We start from the raw sequence: 26,923 nt of genomic DNA on the forward strand, positions 1-26,923 counted from the left end.
CAAGATACTTTCTCGTTTGTGCTATAATTTTCTTGTTTCTAGTTTGTGCTCCTGATTTTGATGCCCATTTTTCTGATATTTTGCTTTTTGGTTTGAGCAGAAGACCATTAAACAGGATAAAGATGGCGGGGCAGAGGAGAAAGTGAAAAAGCCTCGCTTTCCCAGCATTCTTGGCCAACGGTACAGCAGAATCGATCCTACCCCAGGTCAGCATTTCAAACAGAATAATATGTTAGGTATTTTTGTTGATGGAAAAACAATGTTATGAACAGATGTTCCTCTTTTTTAAGATTGACATGGTTTGTAAATATTGTTAAAGTTAAAGGTGTGTTTCAGCATGGACTGCATTTTTAATGAGGCACACTACAGGATAGACAAATCAGAGCGGAGGTCATTTACATATATTGTTCTTAAAAGGCACAGCATCAAAAACAGGCACTATAATTCTAAGGGGCAAAGAGATTATAAAATAGTCATGTAAAAATGGATTGTGATTGTGTGATTTGTGCGTAAACCTGCACAAATGTCTTAAGTGGACCTCAGGGGGGGGGGCAAAAAATACAGAAAAAAATGTAGGATCTGTCCCCTTTAATGTGAAAACCTATTTTTAGTTCAAGTCCATGAAGCGTTTAGAGCTCCAGAAGCCCCTAAAGAGCGACAGACTATTGTTTTGGACTGAACGGATGACAAAATGAGATGCAGAGAGCTGATACAGTTTGTAGGTTTGCGGTTCTGAAGCTAACGGCAGCGCTGAGCTCAGTTCTGTTGTAGTTTTGATAAATCTATGGCTGATCTCACTGTAATGTTGGCAGGCCTGAGGCCAGTGTTGTATCAGCAGGACATAATGGGTCTTTAGGAAGTGGCTGTCTGGAGCTTTCAGGAGCGGCTTCCTGTTTTCTCCCATAGACACTACATTGTTAGATCTGACCACTGTGTCATATCCTTTTTTTTTTTTATTTAAACGAGAGACTCAGATGCAGTTCAGACTAACCAGACATTGTTACCGGGCATGAGAAGCTAGCATAGACCTTAGCACGTGACTAACAGTTAAATTGGTGACGCTTTGGCTTCTTTTCTGAGTAAGTTTTGGATTTCCCTGTTACTTTTCAAGTAAGAAAAAGTACATGCAAAGCTTTTGTTAACATAAAGCAGTCGTTAGCTAGGGTATATTTTGCTTCAGAGCTCAGCTTCATATTTGTCAAAGAGTCTTTCTTGGTATGAAGAGCAGGTTTTGCCTAAATGATAACGTTGATAAGTGCTGACATCCCAAGAGGGGGATTCAATTACTTGCCTTTGCCCTTATTGCCAGGATATCTCTGTCACAAATACTGACATAGATGTCTATATATGATACTGTTTTTCTAGATACTGACATAGATGTCACTATATATATGATAGTTTTTCTCGTAATAAACATGGTTAGTCTTTATTATATTATGTTTATATTCATATTATGTTAATAATATACTAATATATATTGTAATATGTTAATATATTATGTTTATATTCTGTCAAAATGATCATCTTTCTTTTAAACCATTGTTAAAAGGATGTATTGAAAATCTTTCTGCCTTAAGGTTGTGTTTAGTCACAGCATTTGTTTTTCTCAACTGCTGGCACATACTTTACATGTAATGCTTTGGGAAGAGGATCCAAAACAGTCAGAATGTGGCTGCTTTTTTAAAACTTCAGTGTAGGGATGCAAAGTTTGACTGCAAACCAAGCATCATTAGTCACTGAGCCTATTTTAGAAAATGTATTAAATATACACACATTTATGAGCTACTATATAAGCTGAATTCTGTGTTAATGGACCAAGATATTATGTGTTCCCTGTATGGGCTGTGGAACATTGTACTGATAGGTGGGGCCAGACATAAACATGTAAACAAGTAGGCATAAATGCCATGAACAAGGATGGGTTTGGATGAGTTTATATCAGATGTCAGAAAAAAAATAAATATTGTGACATGTTGTATTATTTAAAAAAAAAAAAAAACTTCCTGAAGTATTATATTACATTTTCCTTACCCTCCCAATGAAGCCTCACACGGTCTCTCAGAGAACCTTGATGAAATAGCTCTCTGTCTTAATGCAGTGTTTGCTTTTGATATGGTACATTGATGTAGTTCCTCACACATACGATTCCAAAACATACAGCTTGAATGATAAGCCTGTCTATTTAAAAAGGAACTACTGTGTAATGGAAATTAATGGAAATAAATTTTTTGATCAGCAGTGGTCGAACAATTGTTCGTAACCATTTAACTGCTGGTATACTTGTTAGCTGGTTAATCATACATTCCTATAGCAGTGATTTATTTAACCCCCCCCCACCCCATCCCCCAAGAGAAATGCTTTATTCGCCCACCAGTCACTTTAAGGGCCTAATGAAAGCAAGACAGAAGGTGGAGTGCTGGTGGAAAACTGAGTTTTCTGAGTCAGTGCATTTTGCAATGGTCAAACAGCTTTCTAACAAATAAGTTCCCTTCCAATATAATATTACGTCTCTCTCTCTCTCTCTCTCTCTCTCTCTCTCTCTCTCTCTCTCTCTCTCTGTATGCGTGTACAGTTAACAAAGCACTGGAGCAGGCCAAGCCGCGGCCGGTAAAGCAGCAGTCTCAGCCGGCTCTGGGTTTACCGGAGCAGGTTGACTCCTTAACTGCTAGAGTGCGGGGCAGTCAGGCCAGCGATGGGACGGACAGCAGTTCAGCCTTCATCAGCTCTCCTCCCCACAGCGCCCCTGCCACACAGGGCTCAGACACCAGCCTCAAAGACACAGAGTCAGGTTAGACAAGCTTCACCCACCAGTCACTTTATTCACATTCATCCTCTACTGTACTTATGGTTCACTCTTTGTTCAAACCCTCAGTTATCCCTCCTCAGTTAGTACTTCTGGGTTTATCTGTGTCTCTTCATCTCTCTATGGTTTCCTTTCTCTTTCGTTCTTTCTCTCTACCCTGTCTCCTCTCTTCCTTGCACTCTTTCTCTCTGTCTGTCTCATTCTTTTGCTCTTTCTACATTCCAGTGTTTTCTTTTTCTTAAGCGCTCTCTCTCTCTCTCTCTCTCTCTCTCTCTCTCTCTCTCTCTCTCTCTCTCTCTCTCTCTCTCTCTCTCTCTTACCTTCTCCTTCACTTTGTCCTTCCTTTTAATCGCTCTTTCTTTCTCTCCCTCTCTTGTTTTCTCTTCACCATTTTTTTTATTCTTATTTCTTTGCTCCACGCTTCCTTTTATTCATCAGGCTTTGTGTAGTAAGCCCTGTTTGTTTGTATTTGTTTGTAACGGTGTTCATTAGGATATAAGAGGCAAAAAACTGGTAGGAGAGACACATTTTTACCCACAGAGGTAAAGAGGAAAGAGGTGGCTCTTTTCTTAGGGCTGTGCATGATCGGTCTGTTTAGGAGAGTAATTGGCCTGTTTACCTTCAGTTCTTCCCCTGAATGGGAAGATTTTACTGTCTACTTGCATTTCAGGAAAGGGTTCTTTGTGCTACAGCCATTATCAGTGCATAATGTGATTTATAATTGTTCGAGCTGTCTATCAATAAATCAGGTTGGAGGTTGTTTTTGTGTTGACACCTTTTAGGCTTTATTTTTATTAAAGGGAGTGGAAACCATTTTCATAAGATTCACTTTTTCAGATTTGGATTTGCTTGTTAGGCAAATATGTTTTGACTTTAGAGAAATTTGCCCAAGTAAACACACAGTGCATAACCCAGTTCATAACGGAACACTGCTTAAGAATATCTGGATTCACTTTTGCACTCATGAATGCATTTCTCTTTCCCTCTTTCTCTCAGGTGGAGCTCCCTTCTCAGCAGCACCGAGACTGGGAGAGGGTGCTCTGTCAGGTGAAGGTCAGGACTCCTCATCCTCAGGAACGCACTTTGACTTCAGTTCCTGCGGTCCGGACCACCAGCCAGAGGAGGAGCCTGAAATAGATCGGTAGGCCAGCTATTCACCATCATTGTGCCTTTCAGTAAAGTAGGCTTGGATAATTAGACAGCATGATTGTCACACTGTGAACAGTCTTGACCAGCAATGTTATTTTCATGTTAAGATGATGATCTGCAACTTTCGGCAGCTTAGTTGTGCACACATCTGGTGCAATAGAAGTTGTCTGTGAGACAGATACATCCATGTCAAGTAGATTTATGAAAAGCAACAAGTACAAACATGAGAGCTAGAGATGGAAAGAGTGCAAATGCTGTTGTAAGATTGATTATATTGTAAAATTTCTTTTAGACATTAAACGGCCAATATTTTCTGTGCTTTTTTTAAATAAAAATTGTGTAATATGTAAACACTGTTGAAATTTCAAAACTCCTTTTTCACTCTACTTCGGTCCATACATATTTGGAAATAAAGCTGCAAAAAATCAGGTCGTTTCTAATTCAGTGTTTCTGTGAGAAACGTTATGTTTTTGTACATTTACCTATTTGGCCTACAGCAGTTTGGCCCCACCCATTCACCATGAAGTTACAAGGAGTGTTTCAGCGTGGACAGACCAGAGTTCATATATATAAATCAGTCTTAAAGGCACAGTAAAAAGCCTGTTTAATTCAATGGGATAAAGGCTGGAAAATGGTCCATTTTAAAGCTTACATCAATGGGTGAAAGCCAATTGGCACCACCCAGGCCAAGTTATAAGTTTCTGAAATTTTTTTTAGTTTCCATTACATAAAAGTATCAGTTTCAGGCTGTTGGTTGCCTTATGTCTTACTCATTTCTTTTAGAAGCCAAATGACAGTCATTCCAGCTATTGCTATGGGACAGTCCCCATCTGACCCGGACCATTTTCAGACAGATGCTCAACGCTAGTTGGAAACTGTATATTACACTATGCAGTCGAACATAACAACTAGCGTCTCTAACAGATGCTTGTTTCAGGTCTCACAGTCAGGGAATCCTTCTGCAGCCGTGATGGCAGGCCTCGCAGCTATTTCTGTTCTTTCAGTATCCACGCTGGAGAGATACACACTGCAGCCTAAATCAAGCCTTTGTTCTCTGGCCCATCTCTCTCTCAGAGCTCTTGCTGGGACAGTAGGACACTTTCAGAGAGCCTGAGAGGATGCAGCTCTGCCATATGATGTGTGCTCGAAAGGAGGATTGGAGGATAGTGGCAGTTGGGTTTAAAGGGGTTTCCGTGGGAAGTTTAAAGGTTAATCCAGCTGTGCTTGTCTTTTTCACAGGAATCAGGAAGAAGGCACGCCCCGGCTGCTGAGGAGGTGAGTGTCTGCCTTGTGGAGACTGAAGAGGATAGAGTTAGAGTTAGCAACAAAATTACATTTATGGTAGTCCTTGTATTTTTGAGTTAATGTAGGAGAACTTTAGAAGGGTTTGTATGTATTCAATGTATATGTAAGGGTGACCTGGAGAACACAGAATAATATGTAGGTATTAATTTTGTAGATATACTGCCTCTTAGAAGTTTCCATTTTTCTTAATATTTGTATTCATTTAAGTATAGTAATTGCTGTGTGTGTGTGTAGTAGGATGGAGCCTCTGAGTTCAGGGGAAGTGCAGAGTGAGGATGATCAGGGGGCCGAGGTGGAGCAAGAGCAAGACCCTCCTCACTGGCAGACACTCGTCAGCAGAGACATCCTCGCACTGCTGCCCCCACATGAGATCAAGAGACAAGAGGTCATCAATGGTGAGAAACACACACACATATTACAGAACCCTAAACCTGCTCAGGCACACTGGCACAAATGGATGATTGCAGACAATTGATTACAGTGCTTTCTTTTGATACTAAGCACTTGAGTTAGACAGAAAATTAACTAAAAGCTGTACACACTTATCTGAAAACCAAGCTTTAGCTGTAGCTGACACTGTCATTACTTTCTGGCTAGTAGCTGCAGCAGAATGGCTGGATCCACACAAAATGTCTTTAAAGATTGACAGCGTGCATCTTTTGTGTAGACCGTTTTTTTTTTTTTGGGCCAATACCAATTATAGATAGACATGGAGACTGATTGTTGATGTCATAAATTTGAAATCTGTTACCATAGAGATGGTTTATTAATTCTTTAGTCCATTTCTTTGTGCCTGTAATATTTTATTTATAAAGTAAACTTGCAGGCTGTTATTCTCCAGGTGACACATAAATCCACCAAATACACAACACTAAAAAGGCCCCCATATTCTGGACATCTTTATAAATGGCAAAACATGACCAAACAAAGAAAAAGGAGCTGGAGTCTAAGCATGTTTTTGTCCCATGAACAGTAAATTTACTCAGAGTACAATTTGGGCAGGTTTTGAGCAGCATGCGTGATTTGGCCAAATCATCTGGACTGATCAACCTCTGATTCACCAGCATGTTTTCACGATTCTTTATGATGTAAATGGAAATATGTGCAGCTCTGTTGTTTTTTTTCCCAGCTCTGGCTCTGTTGCTACATCCCTTGCAAACAGAGAAGAGAGCATCAGATTGGTTTTACTGGTGGGTTTCAGGTTGTTCAGTAACCCTGTGGGCATTGAGACAGGAGAGTTTTGATTGGTTGTACACCACATATTTTGACCAATCTGATGTTTGTGAAAAATTTGCCCAAACCAGGTCAGAGAAACGAGATTTTGTTGGGTCTCGTCAAGCTCTGGACAGGTATTAGACATATAACACAAACACACATGTGAAACAACCAGGGTCAAAGATAATGTTCCGTGAGATTGAGCGCAAGTTTACATCGATGGTTGTAATTACTGAGATTTTTAGCCAATTTTATTTCAGTCTATTGTAGTCCCAGTTCTGGAGGCTTCAGGCATATCTTAGGTTTTCTTGCTCTTCAGTGTACAGTTGGGCGAAAAAACAAATTACCCCGATCAGCCGGAACATGGCCTCATGTCTGATGTTTTGCTTTTTAAAGTTTGCGCTATAGCTATAAGACTAAAGTAATGGAAAATTAAAGCCACCTGTTAGCATATTGCAATTGCATGACTAAATCGTAACACATTTACCTCAGATTGTGTTGAGTTTTTAGCTTTTTTCAAAGAATTTGCTTATGTAGTTTTTGACACTGCATGTTTTCTGTTTATGAATTAAAATGGGGAAAAGGACTGACAAAATTGAGGCTTCAAGATGGCTACTTCTGCTGTTTAGTTGTGTAACACTATGTGGTGCTTTTTTATATAAATACGTGTATTATTTAATGTCAGAAACCACATAAGTCTATTTTAGCATATAATCACTGCTAGAAACAAAACCTTGTATCTCTGAAATGGCAGTTTTAACTGGAGAAGGAAAAAAACACCTTGTAATGGAAGTCAATTGAATAACATTTTTTCCAAGCCATTTTTACCATCACCGTTGGTCTGTTTATCATGAAATATTAACACAACGCAAAGGATAACTGAACCTTTCAAATACCAAAAAAAAAAAAAAGTAAAAAAAAATGGAGATACAGGGTTTTTGCATGACAGCAGTATGTGTCTGTTGTCCACTGTGTTTGATATTCTCACTGGCTCTCCAGAGCTGTTCTACACGGAACGTGCACATCTGAGGATGCTGAAAGTCCTGGATAACGTATTCTACCAGAGGATGACCAGAGAGGCCATCTTGCCCCCCACAGACATTAAAAACATTTTCACCAACCTGGAGGAGATTGTCCATCTGCACAGTAAGCAACTAATCAATCAGTCCTAAAACCTTTGATTTGGTGGCTATTGTAGCCAGCAATGAATGAAAGTTAATGCTGCCAGTTAGACATTTATTATTATTATTATTATTATTGTCTCATTACTTTCCTTCTTCAGTGTCTATAACGGAACAAATGACAGCTATTCGGAAGAAGAACGAGACAGCAGTCATGGATCTTATAGGAGATGATCTTTTGTCCTGGGTGAGAAAAATTATTTAATCCACTGTCATTTTCTTTTTCTTCACATAGTATAAATGTAAATAAGCACACTGTGGCTGAATTCATTGTGTTGGTGTCTTGACTGCTTTGCAGTTCAGTGGAGCCGAAGAAGAGAAAATCAAACAGGCAGTGGGAACGTTTTGCAGTAACCAGCCCTTCGCCCTGGAGCTCATAAAGAGCAGGCAGAAGAAGGACCAGCGCTTTGCTTCATTCGTACAGGTCAGACACAGGCTTTTTAGTAAGCTGGGGAGGGTCTATGAATCTTATAAGATTTGACAAAAAAAGTACACGGTTTTCTGTTCACTCTCCTTAATTTTGCACTGTGTGACTAAATGACGTTGTCTATAAAAGTGAATAAAAATATATCACATACATAAAACAGTACTAGTGAACATAAACTTGCATAAATCTATTTCTGTCTGGTAAAAATGCTCTAAAAGTATTATAAGTTAAGTATAATACATAAATTCCATTATAAGTTAAGAATGTTTCTTCTCCTGAAAAGTTCCCATTTTGGAGATAGAAGGTTTTGTGTGGACATTAATGAAGCATACCTAGTACATATGAGAGATATGTATAACAATGTGTTGTAATGTGGTATTAAAATGCGTATATGTGTGTCTCAGGAGGCAGAGAGCAATCGGCAGTGCCGTAGACTTCAACTAAAAGACATCATTCCTGTGGAGATGCAGAGACTGACCAAATATCCTCTCCTGCTTGAGAACATCGCCAAATACACTGGTACTAAATCCCCCATTTCCCCTCTTCTATCATCTTCTTCTATTATCTTCCTCCTCCCCACAAATCCAAAACTCACGTCTGTGTGTGTTTGTTTTCCCGCAGAGGATGTAGAGGAGAAGAGCAAGGTTAAACGAGCTGGCGAATGCTGCCGGAAGATTCTGAACCATGTCAACCAGGAAGTGAAAGAGGCTGAGAATAAACAGGTGTGAAGCAGCTGAAATCAGTTCACTTCGAAACAGCAGCACTTTATAATGTCTTGTAAAGTTTTAAAGCCGAACTAAGCCTCTCTCCTGCCTTTTATTTGTCTTTTAGAGGTTAGAGGACTACCAGAGAAGACTGGATCTCTCCTCACTGAAGCAGAGTGAACTTCCCATGATTGCTGAATTTAAGGTAAGATTCTTCTAGCCTGTCCTAACTGTCCTGCAGCCATTGTGAAATGCTTAATCAAATCGCATTTGAGATTTTCTTACAAAAGCAGCTTGGGTTTTTTTTTTGTAGAACCTCGACTTGACCAAAAGAAAAATGGTGCATGAGGGACCACTGTCTTGGAAAGTGAACAAAGACAAGACAATTGGTAAGAGTTGGCACCAAGTTGTATGTGTGTGTATTTTTTATATATATATATCACATGGCCGCAACTCAATGCATTTAGGCATGTAGAGGTGGTCAAGACAACTTGCTGAATTGCAGACCGAGCATCAGAACGGGGAAGAAAGGGGATTTAAGAGACTTTGAACGTGGCGTAGTTGTTGGTGTCAGACGGGCTGGTCTGAGTATTTCAGAAACTGCTGATCTGCTGGGATTTTCACACACAACCATCTATAGGGTTTACAGAGAACGGTCCAAAAAAGAGAAAATATCCAGTGAGCGGCAGTTGTGTGGACAAAAATGCCTTGTTGATGTGAGAGGTCAGAGGAGAATGGGCAGACTGGTTCGAGATGATAGAAAGGTAACAGTAACTCAAATCACCACTTGTTACAACCAAGGAATGCAGAACACCATCTCTGAACGCACAACACGTCAAACCTTGAGGAAGATGGGCTACAGCAGCAGAAGACCGCTCCTGTCAGCTAAGAACAGGAAACTGAGACTACAATTAGCACGGGCCCACCAAAATGTTGCCTGGTCTGACCAGTCTCAATTTCAGCTGCGACATTCAGATCGTAGGGTCAGAATTTGGTGTAAACAGCATGAAAGCATGGATCCATCCTGCGTTGTATCAACGGTTCAGGCTGGTGGTGGTGGTGTAATAGATATGAAGACAAAAAACTACAACCTTATATAAACTACTTCATGGATCATATGAATTGTATGTGTGTTTGTCTTGTTCAGAGCTGTACACACTCCTGCTGGAGGATATCTTGGTGCTAACGCAGAGGCAGGATGAGAAGCTAATCTTGAAGTGCCACAGTAAGAACCTGGCAGGCACTGCTGAGACCAAACACACCTTCAGCCCCATCATCAAGCTCAGCACTGTGATGGTGCGCTCTGTAGCTACCGGTGAGTCTGCCTGAAGTGCTGGAGGTGAACTGTGAGAGAGCTCCAATTTGAGTAGAAAATTAATAGCTTATTTGTGATGTATTATTATTTTCCCAAATATGAAACAGTATTTGAATATTATTTGTCTTGAGACTTCTGTTTCTTCTCAAATGCTGTATTTTTCACAATCCTAATTTAACTGAAGAAGTTCTGTGGGAATGCTGAGGCTTTCGATATTCTCACTGTGCTCAATATACTGTTTCACAGACAACAAGTCATTCTTTGTACTGTCCATGTCGGACAATGGAGCACAAATCTACGAGCTGATGGCTCAGACCGTGTCTGAGCAGAGAACGTAAGTACAGCCATTTACAGCAGAGCTATTCAGTTCTTCTGATTTTTAATGACTGCCTGGTGGATTTGTCAACTTTTTGCTCGTGTTTTTTCACGATCCCTAACTTTTAAAATTCACTTTTTAAAAAATAATATTTGCATAAACATTGCAGTTTTGTTAATTCATTACTTACATATAAGACTAAAGTTTATTGAAAAGTAAATTATTGCTGATGATCATTATCTTGACTAATTTATGGAACAAAGATGGACATTGCTACTAAATAAAGAGCTGTTTGGGAGCCAAAGAGCTGGTGTGGAATATGGGTAGTGAAATCAAGATGGGAGTATGAGATTGTCCGTGAGCAGAGCCAAACTGTTCTGGCTCACTGAAAAGGGCCAGTATACCCATTTACTATTTGCAGCTAATATACCTAGCAGATACGCTATATCGCTAAAAGTATTGTCAGCCATCCAAATCATTGAATTCAGGTGTTCTGATCACTTCCATGGCCACAGGTATATAAAACCAAACACCTAGGCCTGCAGACTGCTTCTACAAACATTTATGAAAGAATGGGTCGCTCTCAGGAGCTCAGTGAATTCCAGTGTGTTAGGAGCTATCCAGTTCCGTGATAGGACACCACCTGTGGAATAAGTCCAGTCGTAAGTCCAGAGCCACCACTAGACTCTAGAGCAGTGGAGACGTGTTCTCTGGAGTGACAAATCATGCTTCTCTGTCTGGCAGTCTGATGACCTGGTCTGGGTTTGGCAATTGCCAGGAGAACGGTACTTGTCTGACTGCATTGCGCCATGTGTAAAGTTTCATGGAGGGGGGATTATGGTGTGGTGGTGTTTTTCAGGAGTTGGGTTCGGCCCCTTGCTTCCAGTGAAAGGAACTCTTAATGCTTCAGCAGACCAAGAGATTTTGGACAATTTCATGCTTCCAACTTTGTGGGAACAGTTTGGGGATGGCCCCTTACTGTTCCAACATGACTGCACACCAGTGCACAAAGCAAGGTCCATAAAGACATGGATGAGCGAGTTTGGTGTGGAAGATCTTGACTGGCCTACACGGAGTCCTGACCTCAACCTGATAGAACACCTTTAGGATGAATTAGAGCAGAGACTGCGAGCCAGACCTTCTTGTCCAACATCACTGTCTTGACTTCACAAATCCGCTTCTGGAAGAATGGTCAAACATTCCTGTAAACACACTCCTAAACCTTATGGAAAGCCTTGCCAGAAAAGTTAAAGCTGTTATAGCTTGCCTACACTTGGCTCAAGTTGCATCAAGTGATCTCAAATTGACTTGCTTATGTGGTTTGTGACACTGTATCACATGGTGTATCTGCTACTGTTCTAACTATGCAGCATACAATACTGTCTGTTTTATAGGTAACAAACATTAAGCTGGTAAAGAAAAACTAGGATAGAAAGCTTTTGCATGTTATACTAAGAGTGCTGATACGTGATCAGGTTTCTACTGGAGATTTGAGACTTTAAGAGGTGAGGGGTAAAACCTGATGTGAGTTCAGGACTCAGTCTAAGAAGGTCGATCATTCGGTGCTTTTATTTTTGTTGTTTTTCTTCATTTTAGACATTGGATTTTAATAGTTTGGTTTTGGGGCAGAACACTTTCAAAAATGCTGATATGCCTGGTGGTGAATAAAAGCGAAGTAGATCAAGTAGCATGACTCATCTTTCAGTCAGCATTAGCGGTGTTTGAATTTTCACAAGACATTTTCATTCAAGGATGTAATGTTTTTGCCTTAACTGTTTGCCTTTGAGAAACTGAGTGAGACTCCTACAGCTCTTTCACTTCTTTTTCTTTATTGTTGTGTTTGTGTATTGCTTTTGTCGTGCAGGTGGCAGTGTCTCATCACCCAGAGAGCAGAGAGTATGAAGAGACAGCAATTGAATAACATTTCATTACCTCAGACTGAGTGAGTTCATCCTGCTGAAAATGAAAAATTCACACTGTTGCCATTTTTACTATATGATTAAAAAATTATTTAATGTGGCTGGTTTGTTTGAAGTTGTAGCGATCCTGTAGTTTCACTATTCATCATCGTGACTCATCAGTTTACTTATTATATGTGCATTACCTTTTCTGCAGTGGTGAGCGCGAAGCTGTTGAGATGATAAATTCAAGTGTGCCGAAAATGAACAAAGATCCAGATCGCATCTCCACTGGAAGCAACCAGTCCCCAGGTATCATCCACAATAAAGTGTTCAAAAATACTTTGCTGGTGAAAAGTCAGTCATTTACATTAAATGGTTATGATACTGAAATTGCACATACTTTGATTAATCTTCCCTGAACTTTCAGCATAAAAAGTTGTACTTTTAGCCTTAAAATCAAGTTACCACAGTTTTTTTTTTTACTATATTTTGAAATTAAACAAATTGTTAAAAATGATAATAGAAGGTTTTGTTTTGACAGTGACTTTTTTAATGTAGGCAATTTCTTCTACCAAAAATGCATTTCAGAGTAAACTGACCTCAACTGCAGTATAAATAACATCTATTAAAATTTTCTATTCAAATTTTATTTTTGTGAAAGGCTCTGCCATAAGTTTGCTTTGTTATGTTTGCTCTAGAAAAAGATGCCACCTCGTGTTTGGAGATAATGCCAGCCCCTTCAGCAGGAACCAACCCTTTTGAGACCAAGTCTGACGATGAAGAAGAGGCAGAGGGTTCCCTGCAGGTTCAGAATGATGATGATGAGGAGGAGGAGGAAGAGACCTTCCTGGATGCCGAACTGGTCAACAAACTTCCGTTCATGAAGCAGCGCTCGCGGCATGCCATTGCAATAGAAGAGAAGGACTCTGAGGTTTTTGATCTGCCTCCACTGATGGCAGATGAAGCACTCCGAAACTGTGAGTGTTAATTCTCATCACGAATGCCAGTTTAGTTTACTTCAATTTAGAACGTCAGAACTCGTAGTGAAGCACTTACTGAAGCCTAGGAATGTAAAAATAAAAAAAGCATCAGTGTTTATGATGCAGGAATCTGAACGTGAAGATTAAACTCCATTCATTTTAAAATGTTTTAAATAATTAAGTGAATAATTACACATGCTGTCATTTGACCAAAGTAATATTTTTCAAAGATAAATATTAAAAAATTGAATGAAGCAAAAAGACTTGCACTACTGTGTAAATGGTTACTACAAATTTATGTAATCCAGGTATTTTAAAAAAGTGAAACATTATGAAACATACCATAATAACAAAATTGTGGTAGAATTAGGGATTTCATTATGCATAGACTTAGTATGAATCATTATGTAAAGAGCTGTAACAGAATTGAATCATTCTGAGATTACTGGTTTTTAAATTGCTATTAATGCCTTGATATCATTTTCAAAGGCAGAATGTCATCACTCTTAAGACCTTTATACACTAAATGCGATTTATTTTGACTTATTCTGCACCTTAATATTTCACATTTTTTTGCGTTGTTTTCTGTGTACGACATCCTTTATAGTCCATGTGGAAGCAATTCTCTGAGGAGCAAAGGAGATCTTATTTGCACTTGAAAACATTCAGCCCATTTGTTTTGTAATTTGTTTTTTACTACTGTTCAAACTCTGCAGCAACACTACACTCACTTTCTTTCTGTCTGCCTCTCTCTCTCAGTGGCTGCTCTGAGGCAGCTCCTGATCAATCACATGGCCAGTCAGGAGGAGGCAGAAAGAGACAGAGAAAGAGGAGAGGTTCGAGAGCGTGAGCTGAGGACAGGCTCTCAGCAGGGTCCAGAGGACCGTGCTGCCCCCAGTGGCGCAGTCGAGAACGGTGCTGAGAAGACAGAGACCAGGCCAGAAAACACTCAGGAGCTGCCCTCTGGAGATACAGGCTTCTTTGAGACTTCAGAGGACTATGGTGAGATCACATAGACATCCTTGTTAGGGCACTGCGGTCTATCCATCTACACATTTAATTTACACCTTTAATTTAATTTAAACCAAGTGTCCCAGCAGTACTTATGAAACTGGTATCAAAAGACAAGATTATATTTCCTTCAGATTCCTTGTCTTGTGCCAACCAGCAGAGCGACTGAGACCATATTGGATTTTAAATGAATTTGATCCATAATAACAAACTACTTTCTGAACTTTTTTTTTTTTTGCCTTATCCTTGCAGCATTGGTTTTAAAAAAAATCCCTATTTGAATAAATGTCATTTGTAGGAGGATGCTAAATAATAAATCCATGTGGACATTGGTAAACAATAATATGATCACATGCTCATCAATCATTCATCTGCAGAGTTTTGCTAAAACTTCTGACAGCTTTGTACTTTCTTATCAGTGTCATTTTTAATCACTCGGCTACTACAGGAAACTACTCATGTTTTTATCTGTTAAACTAAGTATATTGTCGCTCGTGTCTTCATTTTTGTTGTTTTATTTTTTGACACGGTGTCAAAAAAAAAACAGTAGAAAGGGTTCAATGGAATAAAATTTCTACACTAATATCCGTTAAAGGTTGAGAACATTTTTTCCTTCTCTTGTAAAACTACCATTTTGGAGATGCAAGGATTTTGGCTGACAGCAAAAACCTTGCTGCTTTGTTTACCTTGTGGACGTATTATTACCATCAAAAGACTTGTGAGCTAAAACCTAAGCTCCTCACATCTTGTATTAGTTTTTTGTCTAACTAGCACTAGACATTTACAAGTCTCTTGAAATTGTGAGTTCTATGTTGCTCGCTGTTTTTGTCATATGCAATTTAACATGGACATTTTTGCCTATGGCTGTGTAAAGATTAAAAGATAATCCCATCATGTTGCTATTACCTTTCTCTCCCCCTCTGTCTCTGTGTGTCTCTCTCTCAGCAGGAAGTTACATGGTGCTGGAGGGTTATGGTGGCTCGGGTGAGAGCAGTACTGATGATGATGTTCAGGGCAGCAACATTGAGCCGACAGCAGCGGGAGACTCCGGCATTGACCTGAAGAAGCTCCTTTCCTCCTCTTCCTCACAGAGCGGAGGACCCAACCTCAGCAGACAGGTCATGACCCACTTACGCCTGCTCCAGGCCAACCTGCAGCAACTGAAGGTAACCGCAGCCACCACTGAATTTGACAGTGTGCTGAATACTCATTGCTAATTTGAGTGTATATCTAGTGCTAAAAATGGAACAGGAATAATAGAAATAGGAAAATGCAGGAGATTTTTTTTAACCAGATGCAGTTGTAAACTTGCATATTTCAATTAGCTAGCATTGAATTCGTCTGTGTGGTGTATATATTGTTTGCTCGACTCTGATCCTACCACTTGAATTTCCTTTCTGTAGGATGTAGAAACTAAATATAACCAGCTATGCCAAAAGCACCCAGAGGAAGCAGCTACTGACTCAGAAGAGAACAAAGGTACTACTCCGCTGTATTTGCCTTTATTTAACAGTCTTTATATAACAGCAGTATGACATAATGCTGCTGTCAGAACAAAACCTTGTATCTCCATTTTTGACATTTTTCAGTTTTGACATAATTTGGAAATGCTTGTTCTTTACACTGTATATACATTTCATGATGAATGGACTGAAGGTAATGGGCGGGGGGAGGGAGTCTGGTTCCATTGAACTTGCATTGTATGTTTTTCCTTCTCTTGCAAAGTTACCATTTTGGAGATGCAAGGATTTGTTACAACAGCAGTGATGTATACTGTTAATCCACTTTAATGTTTATGTAATTATTGCATTTGTCTCAATGTAATATCTAGTCAGAAACATAAAGGCTTATTTCCTTTTTATAAAATAAGACTACACACCAGCAACTTCAGATTGAAGTAAAAAACAATCTCCTTGTCTGTCTACATTACATTTCAGATATTTTTTGTGTGTTGATTTGAAAGATGAGAATCTGCACTTTCATCATGACTGACTTAAAACACTATCCATACACAGGCACACATCTAAATCTTTAACACTGCACTTTTTGTTTCCCTCTATTGCAGATAAAAGCTAGTGTTTCTGGACCTGTGGACTGCTGGATGTACAGAAGGTGCAGAATCGTTAGGAAAGTGCAGTAGTCCTTCTACTCCAAGCTCAACACACATGCCTCTTAAAGCATATCAGTCGCCACACTCGGGCAACGATTTCCCCCTTCCCAATCCACCCACACACTTCTGAAAATATTTTCCCAGCACATCCAGGGCAGGAAAAAAAAGATGGTATTAAGACGTTCCATCACCTCTCCATCTACCAGCTGTTTATTGGAGTTGTGGATATTTAGATTGAACATTCCACTTCCTGTCTGCATGCACCGTCAGCCCTTTTAAATTCTCCAAAAACTCGTAGCGCAAATCCTCCTTCTGAGTCAACACTGTGTTTGGACTGAAACGAAGGGAAGAGAGGATGATGGCAGGATATTGCCGTGGATAAACTACAGCCTGAGCTGGCACTTCCCCTGTTCTACTGAGATTTCACTGGTTGTTATTTGAGGGAAAAGATGAACCGATGGTCCAAAATGTGTCTCATTGCTGACTGGATGAGATTGGGTTTGATATTATAGCCAATAAATATACCAGGTGTAGTTTTGAGGTTGTTTTTTAGGCCTTTAGCTAAGCCTTAGACCTCAGTTTAAAAAAAAAAAAAAAAAAGGACTAAATCTGATGTGTGAAATGTCCTTCATAAGGACTGCCTAATACCACAGCCTACTAGTTCATTCCTTATTGTGTATGGATATGAATGTTAATGCATGGTTGTGAGGAACAGTGATGCAATACTGCCACCGAAATATGGAGTTAAAATGCCTAAAATTGGACCACTAGTCATTTTATTTAAGTACAGGGCAAAGCAGTTCCCTTGAGGCTTTAGCTCATAGGATAATGCTATTAGTTCATTAAAGCTCAACCACATATGCTAAAACAGCTAGCAATGAATGAAAGCATTTACTCAATGCTGATTGAGTGCTATTCACTTTTCACTGTTAGCAACGCTAGCCTTTCTGACTGTTCCGTAACAGGAGTGGCTGTTAATTCCCACAAGGCCTAAAATCCAGGTTCTTTCTTATAAAAGTAAATTAGCATTTTTTGCGGTTTATATATAAAGGGTGTAACACAATCCTTTCTACTCCCAATAAAAGTGAAGGGCCAAGATGAAGAGGACTGTATTGTACTGCTGTTACTGGGTGTAGGGATAAAGTCTAAATGTCAGTATAGAAGCTGTTACAGTTCACAGTTTGGAGCGCCTCACCTTGAACTTCGCTGAAGGGACATTTCAATCTCCTCCCCAATAACCTGAAGCCTTCGTCTCTTAAGCTTTTGAAACTGTATTTATCGTCGTCTGCGGGCTGCCCGTCTTCTCTCCACTCTACCACATTCTATTGAATGAAGCTACTGAAAATCTCTGGCATATCAGCAATGACCACGAGAAAACCAGACTCATCCTCATCATCAGAGGTTGAGGCACTATATACTGCTATTGTGTAACCCAACCCAAACTGAAGTCTTATTGGATTATCACGTGGATTTGTTTTTTTTTTTCTGGAATTTGGGAATGAAGTTATATGAAGAAAAAAGCTTCAGAAAAGAATGCAAGGACTTGATTAGACCTTTTAGTGGTCTATTTTTACGTGTAAAGTTGTACAATTATGACCAACACTGCATCTCTTACAGAGACCTAATTCCTTGTTTTTTTGTGTTTTTTCTTCTGCTTTCTACATCATATGAGTCATTGTATTATTTTAACAGAAACTACTAAAAAAAAAAAAAAGGAAGAAAAAATAAACGACTGCAAGGTATCCCTAAATATTAATGTAATCTGTATTTTTATTTTGTCTAGACATTCATGAGGTATATTATATTTTATTATTATTATTGAGCACTATTAATATGGTCTTTCGGCTTTCTGTTGGAAATATGAATAGCTCTAATAGATTCTATTAAATTTGACTGAACTGCTATATTGTTTAAAATGGAAAGAAATATTGCACACTGTCTTCATTTTATCACCTTATTTCGGAAGGAAGAGTGGAGGAGATGTTGCTTTGGGATTTAGCACCGAAAGAACAATACCAGAACCACTTCATATGTTGCAAATTTATTCAATAAACTGGAAACGCAAACAGTGAATCTGATTTCTCATCCCAGTCACTACTTTCTGCACACTGCTGTTTCAGGTTTGGGAGGGGATCAATTAAGAGATAAATAAAAAAAAATAAAAAAAATACATTAGTTTATGATGAACAAATGTAGGAGTAATGTACATTTGAAAGTAAAGAATTCTCAACGTGAGAAATACAAACTAAATTAGTCTGACAGCAGCCAGATCAGACTTCTGGCTGTCAATTACTTGACTTAAGAAACCAACAACATACTATACAGATGCCTTGTTGATGGTCCCAATTCCAGGAACTTTGGCCACTGCAAAAATGGTAGGATCTGGTAGTTTCAGACCCTAATGTCTATAGCCCTGATCAGACCTGGTATTACTGGCTGTCTCATGTGACCTGATCACAAGTGGACAGTTGTTTATACCTGGCAAGTCCAGTAACCGCTTTCGATCTAATTTCATAAATGCGGTGATGTTGATTAGGTGGTTCTGCTGTTGAGGATGCATTAGTGTTCACCTTACAAATGTATGGCTACTCAACTGACCACCTTCAGTGGTTGTTTGAGCGATCCGACCCCCAAGTTGCAACGGAGCCCTTTCACACCTGTACTTATACTGGTGTCCACTTAGGAACGGACAACCAAATACGCATGTTAATGGCAGGTGGGCCTCTGTGTTCGATTTACTGGGGTGGGGGGTCGGGGAGAAGCCACATGAACCCAGAAATCTGGACCAAATGTTGTTCATAAGTCTCCATTACTAAGGTGTTTCTGCTTCTTTGTTGCCTTCCTTCCATGGTCCCTCTTTCTCTTCTGTCCACTTTTAGCCTCCTCTTGTCTGAACTGATGCCTGAAAGAACATGCATAATGGTTGGGACCTGCCCATAGAGTAGAAATGAAGTCTATAATTGCTGTGACTGAACCCACCTGGACTGCCAGCGCCTGCCGCTGTTCCATACTCGTCCAAAAGATGGCAGCCAGTTGGCATCTGTGTAAGAGCTGTGGTCAAAGTTTGCCCCCACGCGGTTGGGTGGGAGTTTTTTAAGCTTCTCCTGCTGTCCTGTGGTACAGTTTGAGAGAACTTTGCTTCAGGACAACTAAAACCCAGACAAATCACAGAACACTAACATTGCTATTAGCAGAACACAGATACCAGGCACGGTCCATCTACCTGTTTAAACACTACCAAGCTTTACACAAAGAAAGAAGGAAAACATTAAAAATCATATCCACGTTAGAATATGACAATTGCCTTAAATAATATAAAAAAAAAAAAAAAAAAAAAAATATATATATATATATATATATATATATATATATATATATATATATATATATATATATATATTAAAAAGACCCACTACACATTTTCCCCCTCTTACTCCAAATTTAAATAAACAGACAAGCCATGTCTGAAGTCTATACTCCACCAGAGGTCTCTAAGATTGGTCAGAGGTCTATAATCCACCTTAATTTTAACACGCACTGGATTAGAAACGGCACACAACCCAGCACAGTACAAAACCTCAAGCTCAAGTTTGTTTTATACCCTATTCGTAAAGATTTCATGGAAAAAAAATTAAATATCATGTAGTAAATGTATCTGCTAACTTTACAAATGTTGCTGACCTTGAGCTGAAAGGTACAAGGTGAAAAACACCACAATGTAACATTAGCTATGTAACAGATGATCAGCTTTAATCATCTTTAGATTAACAGCCTTTCTTGAATGAATTTCCAAGATATTTCAAATCTCTCTTTTTTTAATACCTTATAAATCTGAATATTAAATCTGAATATTAAATCTGTCTGAAAAACCATTCGCTACATTAGCTTCACTGACCTAAAGAAGCAAATTTAAGACACCAAATGCATCTTGGCTGATTATATTATTGACTATATTTAGATTAAGAGGAATAGATCCATTTGTTTAAGGTCTGCCAGGGCTGGATAACATCACCTGCAGACAAAATTACTATTATGACAACACTAATTAGTAACTGCTTACTGTGTTTAAGGAACTCCTGTGCAGAAGGGCCAATCTCCTGTTTTGAGCTCCCCGCTGACTCGTCCTCAGGGTCTTTCAGCAGCCATGGAGGCACAGCTCCTACAACCCAACCCAAGCAGTGAGCGTTTAACAATATTCAACCACAGACTATATAAATAACACTATTTACGTCATTCAGCCAATGTTCAACTCACCTGTGTGAACATTCCCACTGCCAGAGTCCTTCATATGAAAACATGATGCATTAGCTTCTTAAGACAAGTAATCAAATGCAAATGGTAAGACGGCACAAGAGATCCACAGGCGTTACCTGATAGCCGATGAAAGTGAGGCCATGTCCCAATTCTGCCATAAAGGGGTCCTCGTGACTGGGACCTGCCTGCTCACCGTGTCCATACGAGTGAGGGTGAAAGCTTTCTACCACGTCTGAATTCATGCTATTGAGACACAAAAGTCATTGAATCTGGTAGAAATAGTCAGACCAGGAAAGACATTTCTAAAAGGAGATGGATGATGCAAGAATATTGTTATGGTGCCAAGTCACAATGTGCTTTCCTGAGCATATCATGGACATCAGTACGTAAACACTAACTGCTTCATTACAGAGAGCGCATCGCTGGTCTTGTTCAACCGGATTTAGTGCAAGATGGTATGTAAATTGTTAAACTCTGTACTCATTATTTTTAGTTTTTTTTTTTATGTACCACATTAAAAACAATTTATCAAACTTTAAGTTATTATGAATATTATCATGAAAAATGTCATACATAGTGTGACACTCTATTGATGCCATATCACCCACTCCTAATGCATAGTTACAAATAGCTCATCAGATGCTCGACAGTTTGTTTTTCATCCTTAATTTTACTAAAAAACAAGACGTCATGTTGTATATTGAAAATGTCTTCAAATATCGCCCACCCCCATTTCCAGACTATATTCACTACTATTATTCTACTGTTAGAAATAAAGGTGCTGTGCAGGTACAATTTTTCATCAAATGTTAATCAGGTACAAACAATGTAAATATTCCCTCAAGAAGTACAACAGTAGTTTTAAGGCCCAACTTTCCCTTAAATATGTATTTGTACCTTTTTCATAACCAAATGTTTTAAAACACAAAATAAAAAGCCTGGAGACGAGTCAGGGTGTACAGGGTATGTATGTATGTATACAGCTTAGAAAATATAATTTCATATTTTTCTGAAAGCCTCTGTTGAACCTACTATATTATACTATACTCAACATCCCTGGCATTGTCAGTTTTTATTTATATATATATATATATATATATATATATATATATATATATATATATATATATATATATATATATATATATATATATATATATATATATATATATATATAAAAAATTAGTGACAGGTTATATACTTGGGCCAAACCAATCTGAAAATAGTCACACCAAGGCAGATTTTTCATAGGCTAAAAATTCTGCTAAGAATATCATCTGATATAATTTTATATGGTCAAATATACTGACGGTCAGGATCACCAGGGGTCAACTGTGAACTGTCATACAGAGCTTTAGTGTTTTTGGATTCAGTAAATTAGCTTGCATTTTTTGTTCCAACCTTTTCCAAAGTTTTTTTTTTTTGTGTTATAACCTTGCCCCCGTGGCTAAGTGACAGGCATGATTGCAAGTCTTTACGCATGATGAGGTTTGCGTTTATCAAGTTTGCATGTTTTGATGTAATAAAGGTAACCAAAGATGTTAGCAGGCACTGTGAAGGCTCAAATAAATATGAAGCAATCAATACTATATCTGTGGAATATTCGCTCATACTAATAAAATTGGCCAGTATTAGGGAATATGGATTTATCAGTGTAACAGTGGCGGCAGTGGTCACATTTCCAGTGTATATTTGCTGTCATTTCCCACCCACCTACATCAAAAAGAATATTGAATATTTTCATATAGTGTAAACATGTGGCTGTCTTACCAGGCTGTCTGCTCGGTGTTCTGCTGGCCCTGTTCAGCAGACTGCTGCAACTCTGGATCAGGCTGGATTTGATTCAGGAAGCATCAACAGTACTGACTCATACGTTTTTCAAATAATCATCTTTATCTCCACAAGCTTTGTGATGCAATTTTAAATTAGCCTTGTAGCTCCAGCGCAAAAGTATGAAAGCACAACGTCAAACACTAAACATATCTAGGCTGATCAACTTTCAGTTTAAGAAGAAAACTGGGTAAATACTGTCTTTGAGGTACAGATGAGCTGTCACTAAGCAAACATTTCATATAAATGTCACTCACTGTACATCAGCAACTGCTCAAAATGCAGAGTACAGAGTGGATACTGTTGCTTCATTCCAGGAAAACAAACCTCTATTAGAGACTGCAGGACCTCCAGCCTGTGATGCTCCTGATATCTGATAATGGCAGCTTGCTAGAGAAAAAGAAAACAGCAAAAAAATAAATAACAAATGAAATCTGTGCGTAAAATACTGTAATTACATTATTAGCACTGTAATTCAGATTTACTGAAATGTTCGGCACACAAAACTCACCTCTTTCATCAATGTGTCCTCCTTCTCTTCATACTGGTCAAGAGCTTTGGCAACTTCGGTCTTCAATCTACAAAACCGTTTTAACTTATGTTTTAACCATCTCAAGAAAAGGATGCAATAAGAACTGAGATGCATAAAGGCAACAAGCTTATTATACCTTTCAGCCTCTTCCTCTGTGATAATGAATTTCTCTTTCAGTTTGGCATCTGCTTTATTCTTCCACCAGAAAGCGTGCGTGTTGGCGCGGTGCTCTCGGCTGGAGGGAGAACAAATAAAATCAGAACCATCTCACTCGATGGCACAGACGGTTTCTACAGTTAAAGAAATACTTTAGTGAAAAATCTAATTTATACAGTTATACATTTTCTCCAAATGTAGTCAGTCAGTCAGTCAGTCAGTCAGTCAGTCAGTCTCCTAAAACATTGTTTGGCGTCTGAAGTTGCTTCTTTACTTTTGCACTAGAGCTACAAAGCCAATGAAGCTAACAAGTGATGGACACTCAGGAATCAGCACAGCACAAAACCATGTCTAAATCAAACCTAACTCAAAGTCTCTAACAAAGTCTAAAACTCAAACTGCATGTTCACACCTAACTGACAAGTCTTCATTAGATTTTCTTGTGGTTTGACATCATACGACAGTTATTTCTAAGAATGACAGCACTTTGCTAAAAACAGTAGCAGCCATTCTGAAGCCTGAATTTGATCTGTATCTTTATTTTTTTAAACCCTCTCTCAGCATCAGAAACCAGAAAAGCAGGTCTATTTCAGTCTGCATGATGCTCAATGTACACTTGATAGCTACATTAGCCTCATAGCTACAGAGCAAAACTAAAGCCAACTTTAGACACCGAAGCCGTTTTGTAATGTGAATGATTTTACTACTGAAGTCACTAGGGACAGATTCAGTGTCTTACGTGCTCATGTGCTCCAGCAGTGCTCCATGCAGTACCGTGAATCTGCCGTCAGTGACGTGCCTCTGAACCTCTAGTCCACAACAGTAACACCAGAATTTCTTTTCATGCTCAGTAGCGTCGAACTTCTCCACTTGAGGATGTTTAATGGTCCGTCGTGCTTCCTTCACCTGAGCACAGAACAGAAAATGAATGTAATTAGAAGGGACTCAAATCAAGCTGAAACTTTCTTTACCCAAAAGTGTAAAATACTCACCTACAAAAATTCTTGGTTAAAAAGGTAAATCTCTCAATTGTTATTTACTCAAGTTTTCTCTAATGTTGATTCACAGATGAAGCAAAGAAATCTATAAGTAAGTGTCAATGGATTACGTGCTGCTCTGTTTTTGTTGTCACATCAATTTCTTAGAAATTTGGTTCCTAAAACTGATTGATTTTCTTTTGATATACAATGACACTGAAAACTTCATTTTTTCTCAAAGTCAAACTAAAATGCAGATATTTAAAAGTAGACTCTTCTTCTTTCGGCTGCTCCCTTTAGGGGTCACCACAGCGGATCATCTGCCTCCATCTGGCCCTATCCACTGCCTCCTCTACTTTTACACCAACCATCTCCATGTCCACCTTCACTACATCCATAAACCTTCTCTGAGGTCTACCTCTTCTCCTTCTACCTGGCAGCTCCATCGCCAACATTCTTTGACCAATATATCCACTATTCCTCCTCAACACACGTCCAAACCATCTCAACCTGGCCTCTCTGGCTTTATCTCCAAACTGCTCTACCTTCACCGTCCCTCTGATCTGCTCATTTCTAATCTTGTCCAGCCTTGTCACTCCCAACGAAAATCTCAGCATCTTCATCTCCGCCACCTCCAGCTCAGCCTCCTGTCTTTCAGAGCCACAGTCTCCAAACCATACATCATAGCAGGACGCACTGCTGTCTTGTAAACCTTCCCTTTCACTCTTTCTGCTATCCTTCTGTCACACATCAGCCCTGACATCCGTCTCCACCCACTCCATCCTGCCTGCGCCCTCTTCTTCACCTCTTTTCTACACTGTCCATTGCTCTGGATGGTTGACCCAGGATATTTGAAGTCATCCACCTTTACGACCTCTACTCCTTGCATCTTCACCTTTCCACCTGCCTCCCTCTCATTCACACACATGTATTCCGTCTTGTCTCTACTGACCTTCATTCCTCTCCTCTCCAGTGCAAACCTCCACCTCTCCAGATTCTCTTCCACCTGCTCTCTACTCTCACCACAGATTACAATGTCATCTGCAAACATCATGGTCCATGGAGCCTCCTGCCTGACCTCATGTCAACCTTTCCAACAAGAAGGGGCTCAAAGCTGATCCCTGATGTAACCCTACCTTCACCTTGAAACCATTTGTCACTCCAACTGCACACCTCACCACTGTCTCACTATCCTCATACATGTCCTAAAAGTAGACGTTTAATAGACTCAATCCTTTGTCTCTCTGAGTCGTCAACAAGCTAACAGTCCTGGAATAGTCCAAGATGGCACTGGATATTCTCCCAAAGGATAATGAAGGTGGCAAGGTGATGAGCGAACGCAAACAGCACTGAAACAGAAGATCCTGCGCTCAGTATTTCTGCTCAAAATTGTGCTCAGAAATCTCTGCAACTGTTTGTTAGTATTTTAACATCCAAGTAAAATCAGACATTAAAACCCCTCAGTCCTGCCTCAATGAATACGCTCACATTTTTGTTCCACCAGAGCGTGTTTAATAAGGGAATCTACTAAGAAGCAGGAAGCCCATCATCACATTTCAGCTTTACTAAAATGGATCAGAATCTGCATGTCTGTAATAAGGCTGAACAACTTGGGGACATTATTACTGTGACTACAACTTAAATTGCAATTAGTATGTTTTTTGTGGCCAAGACGACCAAGACGCCTACTTTTTCTGGCTTCCCCCTGAATGTAGTGTACTGGCAGTAAGTTCTGGTTGTGGTGTCACAACGCAAGGAGGTTTGGTTGGATCCAACTGGTCTAACATCTGCAGACCAGGTCTGTGTTATAATGTCCCAAATTTAAATACAAGATGTTTTTGATAATATAGGGTACAATCTATATATATATATATATATATATATACACACACACACACACACATACATACATACATACATTCATATACACACCCCTCTTTCAGCGCTAGTTTGTAAATATCAGAGGTCAAGTAAGATCTTTCAACAAAGATGGAGAAAAGGGTCCAGTGAATATCGGACCATGTCCAGAACTCGGGGGAATTCAGGACACCACTCTGGCCAACGTCACACTATTCAGATAGTTTTGTAACTGCTGTCTAAACAGCTAAAACCCTTTAAAGCATTTCTTTTAGTAGCCCCACGCTTAAGCAGTGGTGAAATGAATGGCCATCACATCCAGACTTACGGAGGAGAAGCATTTCTAATTCGCACTGATGAGATTTTAGTCACCCGCGCCGCGCAGCGCAGCGCAGGTCTGTTACTGAGGGATATTCAGAGCATCAGCGCCATCCAACGACGCTAAAGTCAGCCTCTAACCTGGTTCGAGTTTTCCCGTTCCACCTTAACTGCTACCCCTTTAAGGTGGAACGGGAAAATATGATCAATAATCCGTCGAATAGGCGCTCCACTTAAGGCTCGGCCGCTCAGACAGACACCGCCAGGGTAGCCAAGCTAGCTTCCTGCTGCGAGTCGCTCACCTTCTCCAGGAATTTAACCAGAACTACTTTAAGTTTGCTCTGGTGACTCTTCCCATAGATGTGTCCTTTTCCTGAGAAATCCGTTTGGCGGCATATCTCGCAATAAAACGGCCCCATTTTCACTCCTCGGATGCACACAAACACTGCTCTTGAGCACTAGACGCTGCTGAACGGCAACATGCTTGAAAGCTATGACTGCCCCCTACTGGCTCGGAGGGACCATTACAAAAACATTCACAAAACATTCGGTTACCTGCAAATAATAATATATTTATTCTCA

General features: G+C 39.5%; 2 protein-coding genes across 8 annotated transcripts in view; one reads left to right on the forward strand and one right to left on the reverse strand.

Moving 5' to 3' along the window:
• The window catches only part of arhgef12b (Rho guanine nucleotide exchange factor (GEF) 12b), an 81,509-nt gene extending 63,378 nt beyond the window's left edge, over window positions 1-18,131 (forward strand). For 3 of the 7 annotated variants that reach the window (XM_017699758.2, XM_037533191.1, XM_037533192.1), the window contains 21 exons: window positions 101-206; window positions 2,573-2,788; window positions 3,800-3,944; window positions 5,192-5,227; window positions 5,492-5,652; window positions 7,472-7,618; window positions 7,755-7,840; window positions 7,952-8,077; window positions 8,485-8,599; window positions 8,702-8,802; window positions 8,912-8,989; window positions 9,098-9,173; window positions 9,932-10,099; window positions 10,346-10,433; window positions 12,280-12,357; window positions 12,531-12,625; window positions 13,015-13,293; window positions 14,056-14,298; window positions 15,253-15,473; window positions 15,711-15,786; window positions 16,373-18,131. In XM_017699758.2, coding sequence (XP_017555247.1) covers window positions 101-206; window positions 2,573-2,788; window positions 3,800-3,944; window positions 5,192-5,227; window positions 5,492-5,652; window positions 7,472-7,618; window positions 7,755-7,840; window positions 7,952-8,077; window positions 8,485-8,599; window positions 8,702-8,802; window positions 8,912-8,989; window positions 9,098-9,173; window positions 9,932-10,099; window positions 10,346-10,433; window positions 12,280-12,357; window positions 12,531-12,625; window positions 13,015-13,293; window positions 14,056-14,298; window positions 15,253-15,473; window positions 15,711-15,786; window positions 16,373-16,383 — 2,652 coding nt within the window. In that variant the 3' untranslated portion in view covers window positions 16,384-18,131. The remainder of the gene's footprint in view (window positions 1-100; window positions 207-2,572; window positions 2,789-3,799; window positions 3,945-5,191; window positions 5,228-5,491; window positions 5,653-7,471; window positions 7,619-7,754; window positions 7,841-7,951; window positions 8,078-8,484; window positions 8,600-8,701; window positions 8,803-8,911; window positions 8,990-9,097; window positions 9,174-9,931; window positions 10,100-10,345; window positions 10,434-12,279; window positions 12,358-12,530; window positions 12,626-13,014; window positions 13,294-14,055; window positions 14,299-15,252; window positions 15,474-15,710; window positions 15,787-16,372) is intronic. The other 4 variants (XM_037533193.1, XM_037533194.1, XM_037533190.1 and 1 more) reach the window with 3 other exon arrangements.
• A 311-nt stretch (window positions 18,132-18,442) lies between these two features.
• Window positions 18,443-26,826, reverse strand: cenatac (centrosomal AT-AC splicing factor). The gene is made up of 11 exons (XM_017699773.1): window positions 26,644-26,826; window positions 23,929-24,095; window positions 23,170-23,268; window positions 23,013-23,079; window positions 22,829-22,891; window positions 22,442-22,503; window positions 20,788-20,914; window positions 20,672-20,699; window positions 20,478-20,576; window positions 19,397-19,529; window positions 18,443-19,319 (listed from the first exon to the last, which is right to left on the reverse strand). The coding sequence occupies exons 1-11, from the start codon at window positions 26,758-26,760 to the stop codon at window positions 19,214-19,216; spliced, it is 1,068 nt and encodes a 355-aa protein (XP_017555262.1). The 5' UTR covers window positions 26,761-26,826; the 3' UTR covers window positions 18,443-19,213.
• Window positions 26,827-26,923: the final 97 nt, after the last annotated feature.

The sequence above is a fragment of the Pygocentrus nattereri genome, chromosome 23 (assembly GCF_015220715.1).
Source record: "Pygocentrus nattereri isolate fPygNat1 chromosome 23, fPygNat1.pri, whole genome shotgun sequence".
In the NCBI taxonomy this organism is placed as follows: domain Eukaryota; kingdom Metazoa; phylum Chordata; class Actinopteri; order Characiformes; family Serrasalmidae; genus Pygocentrus; species Pygocentrus nattereri.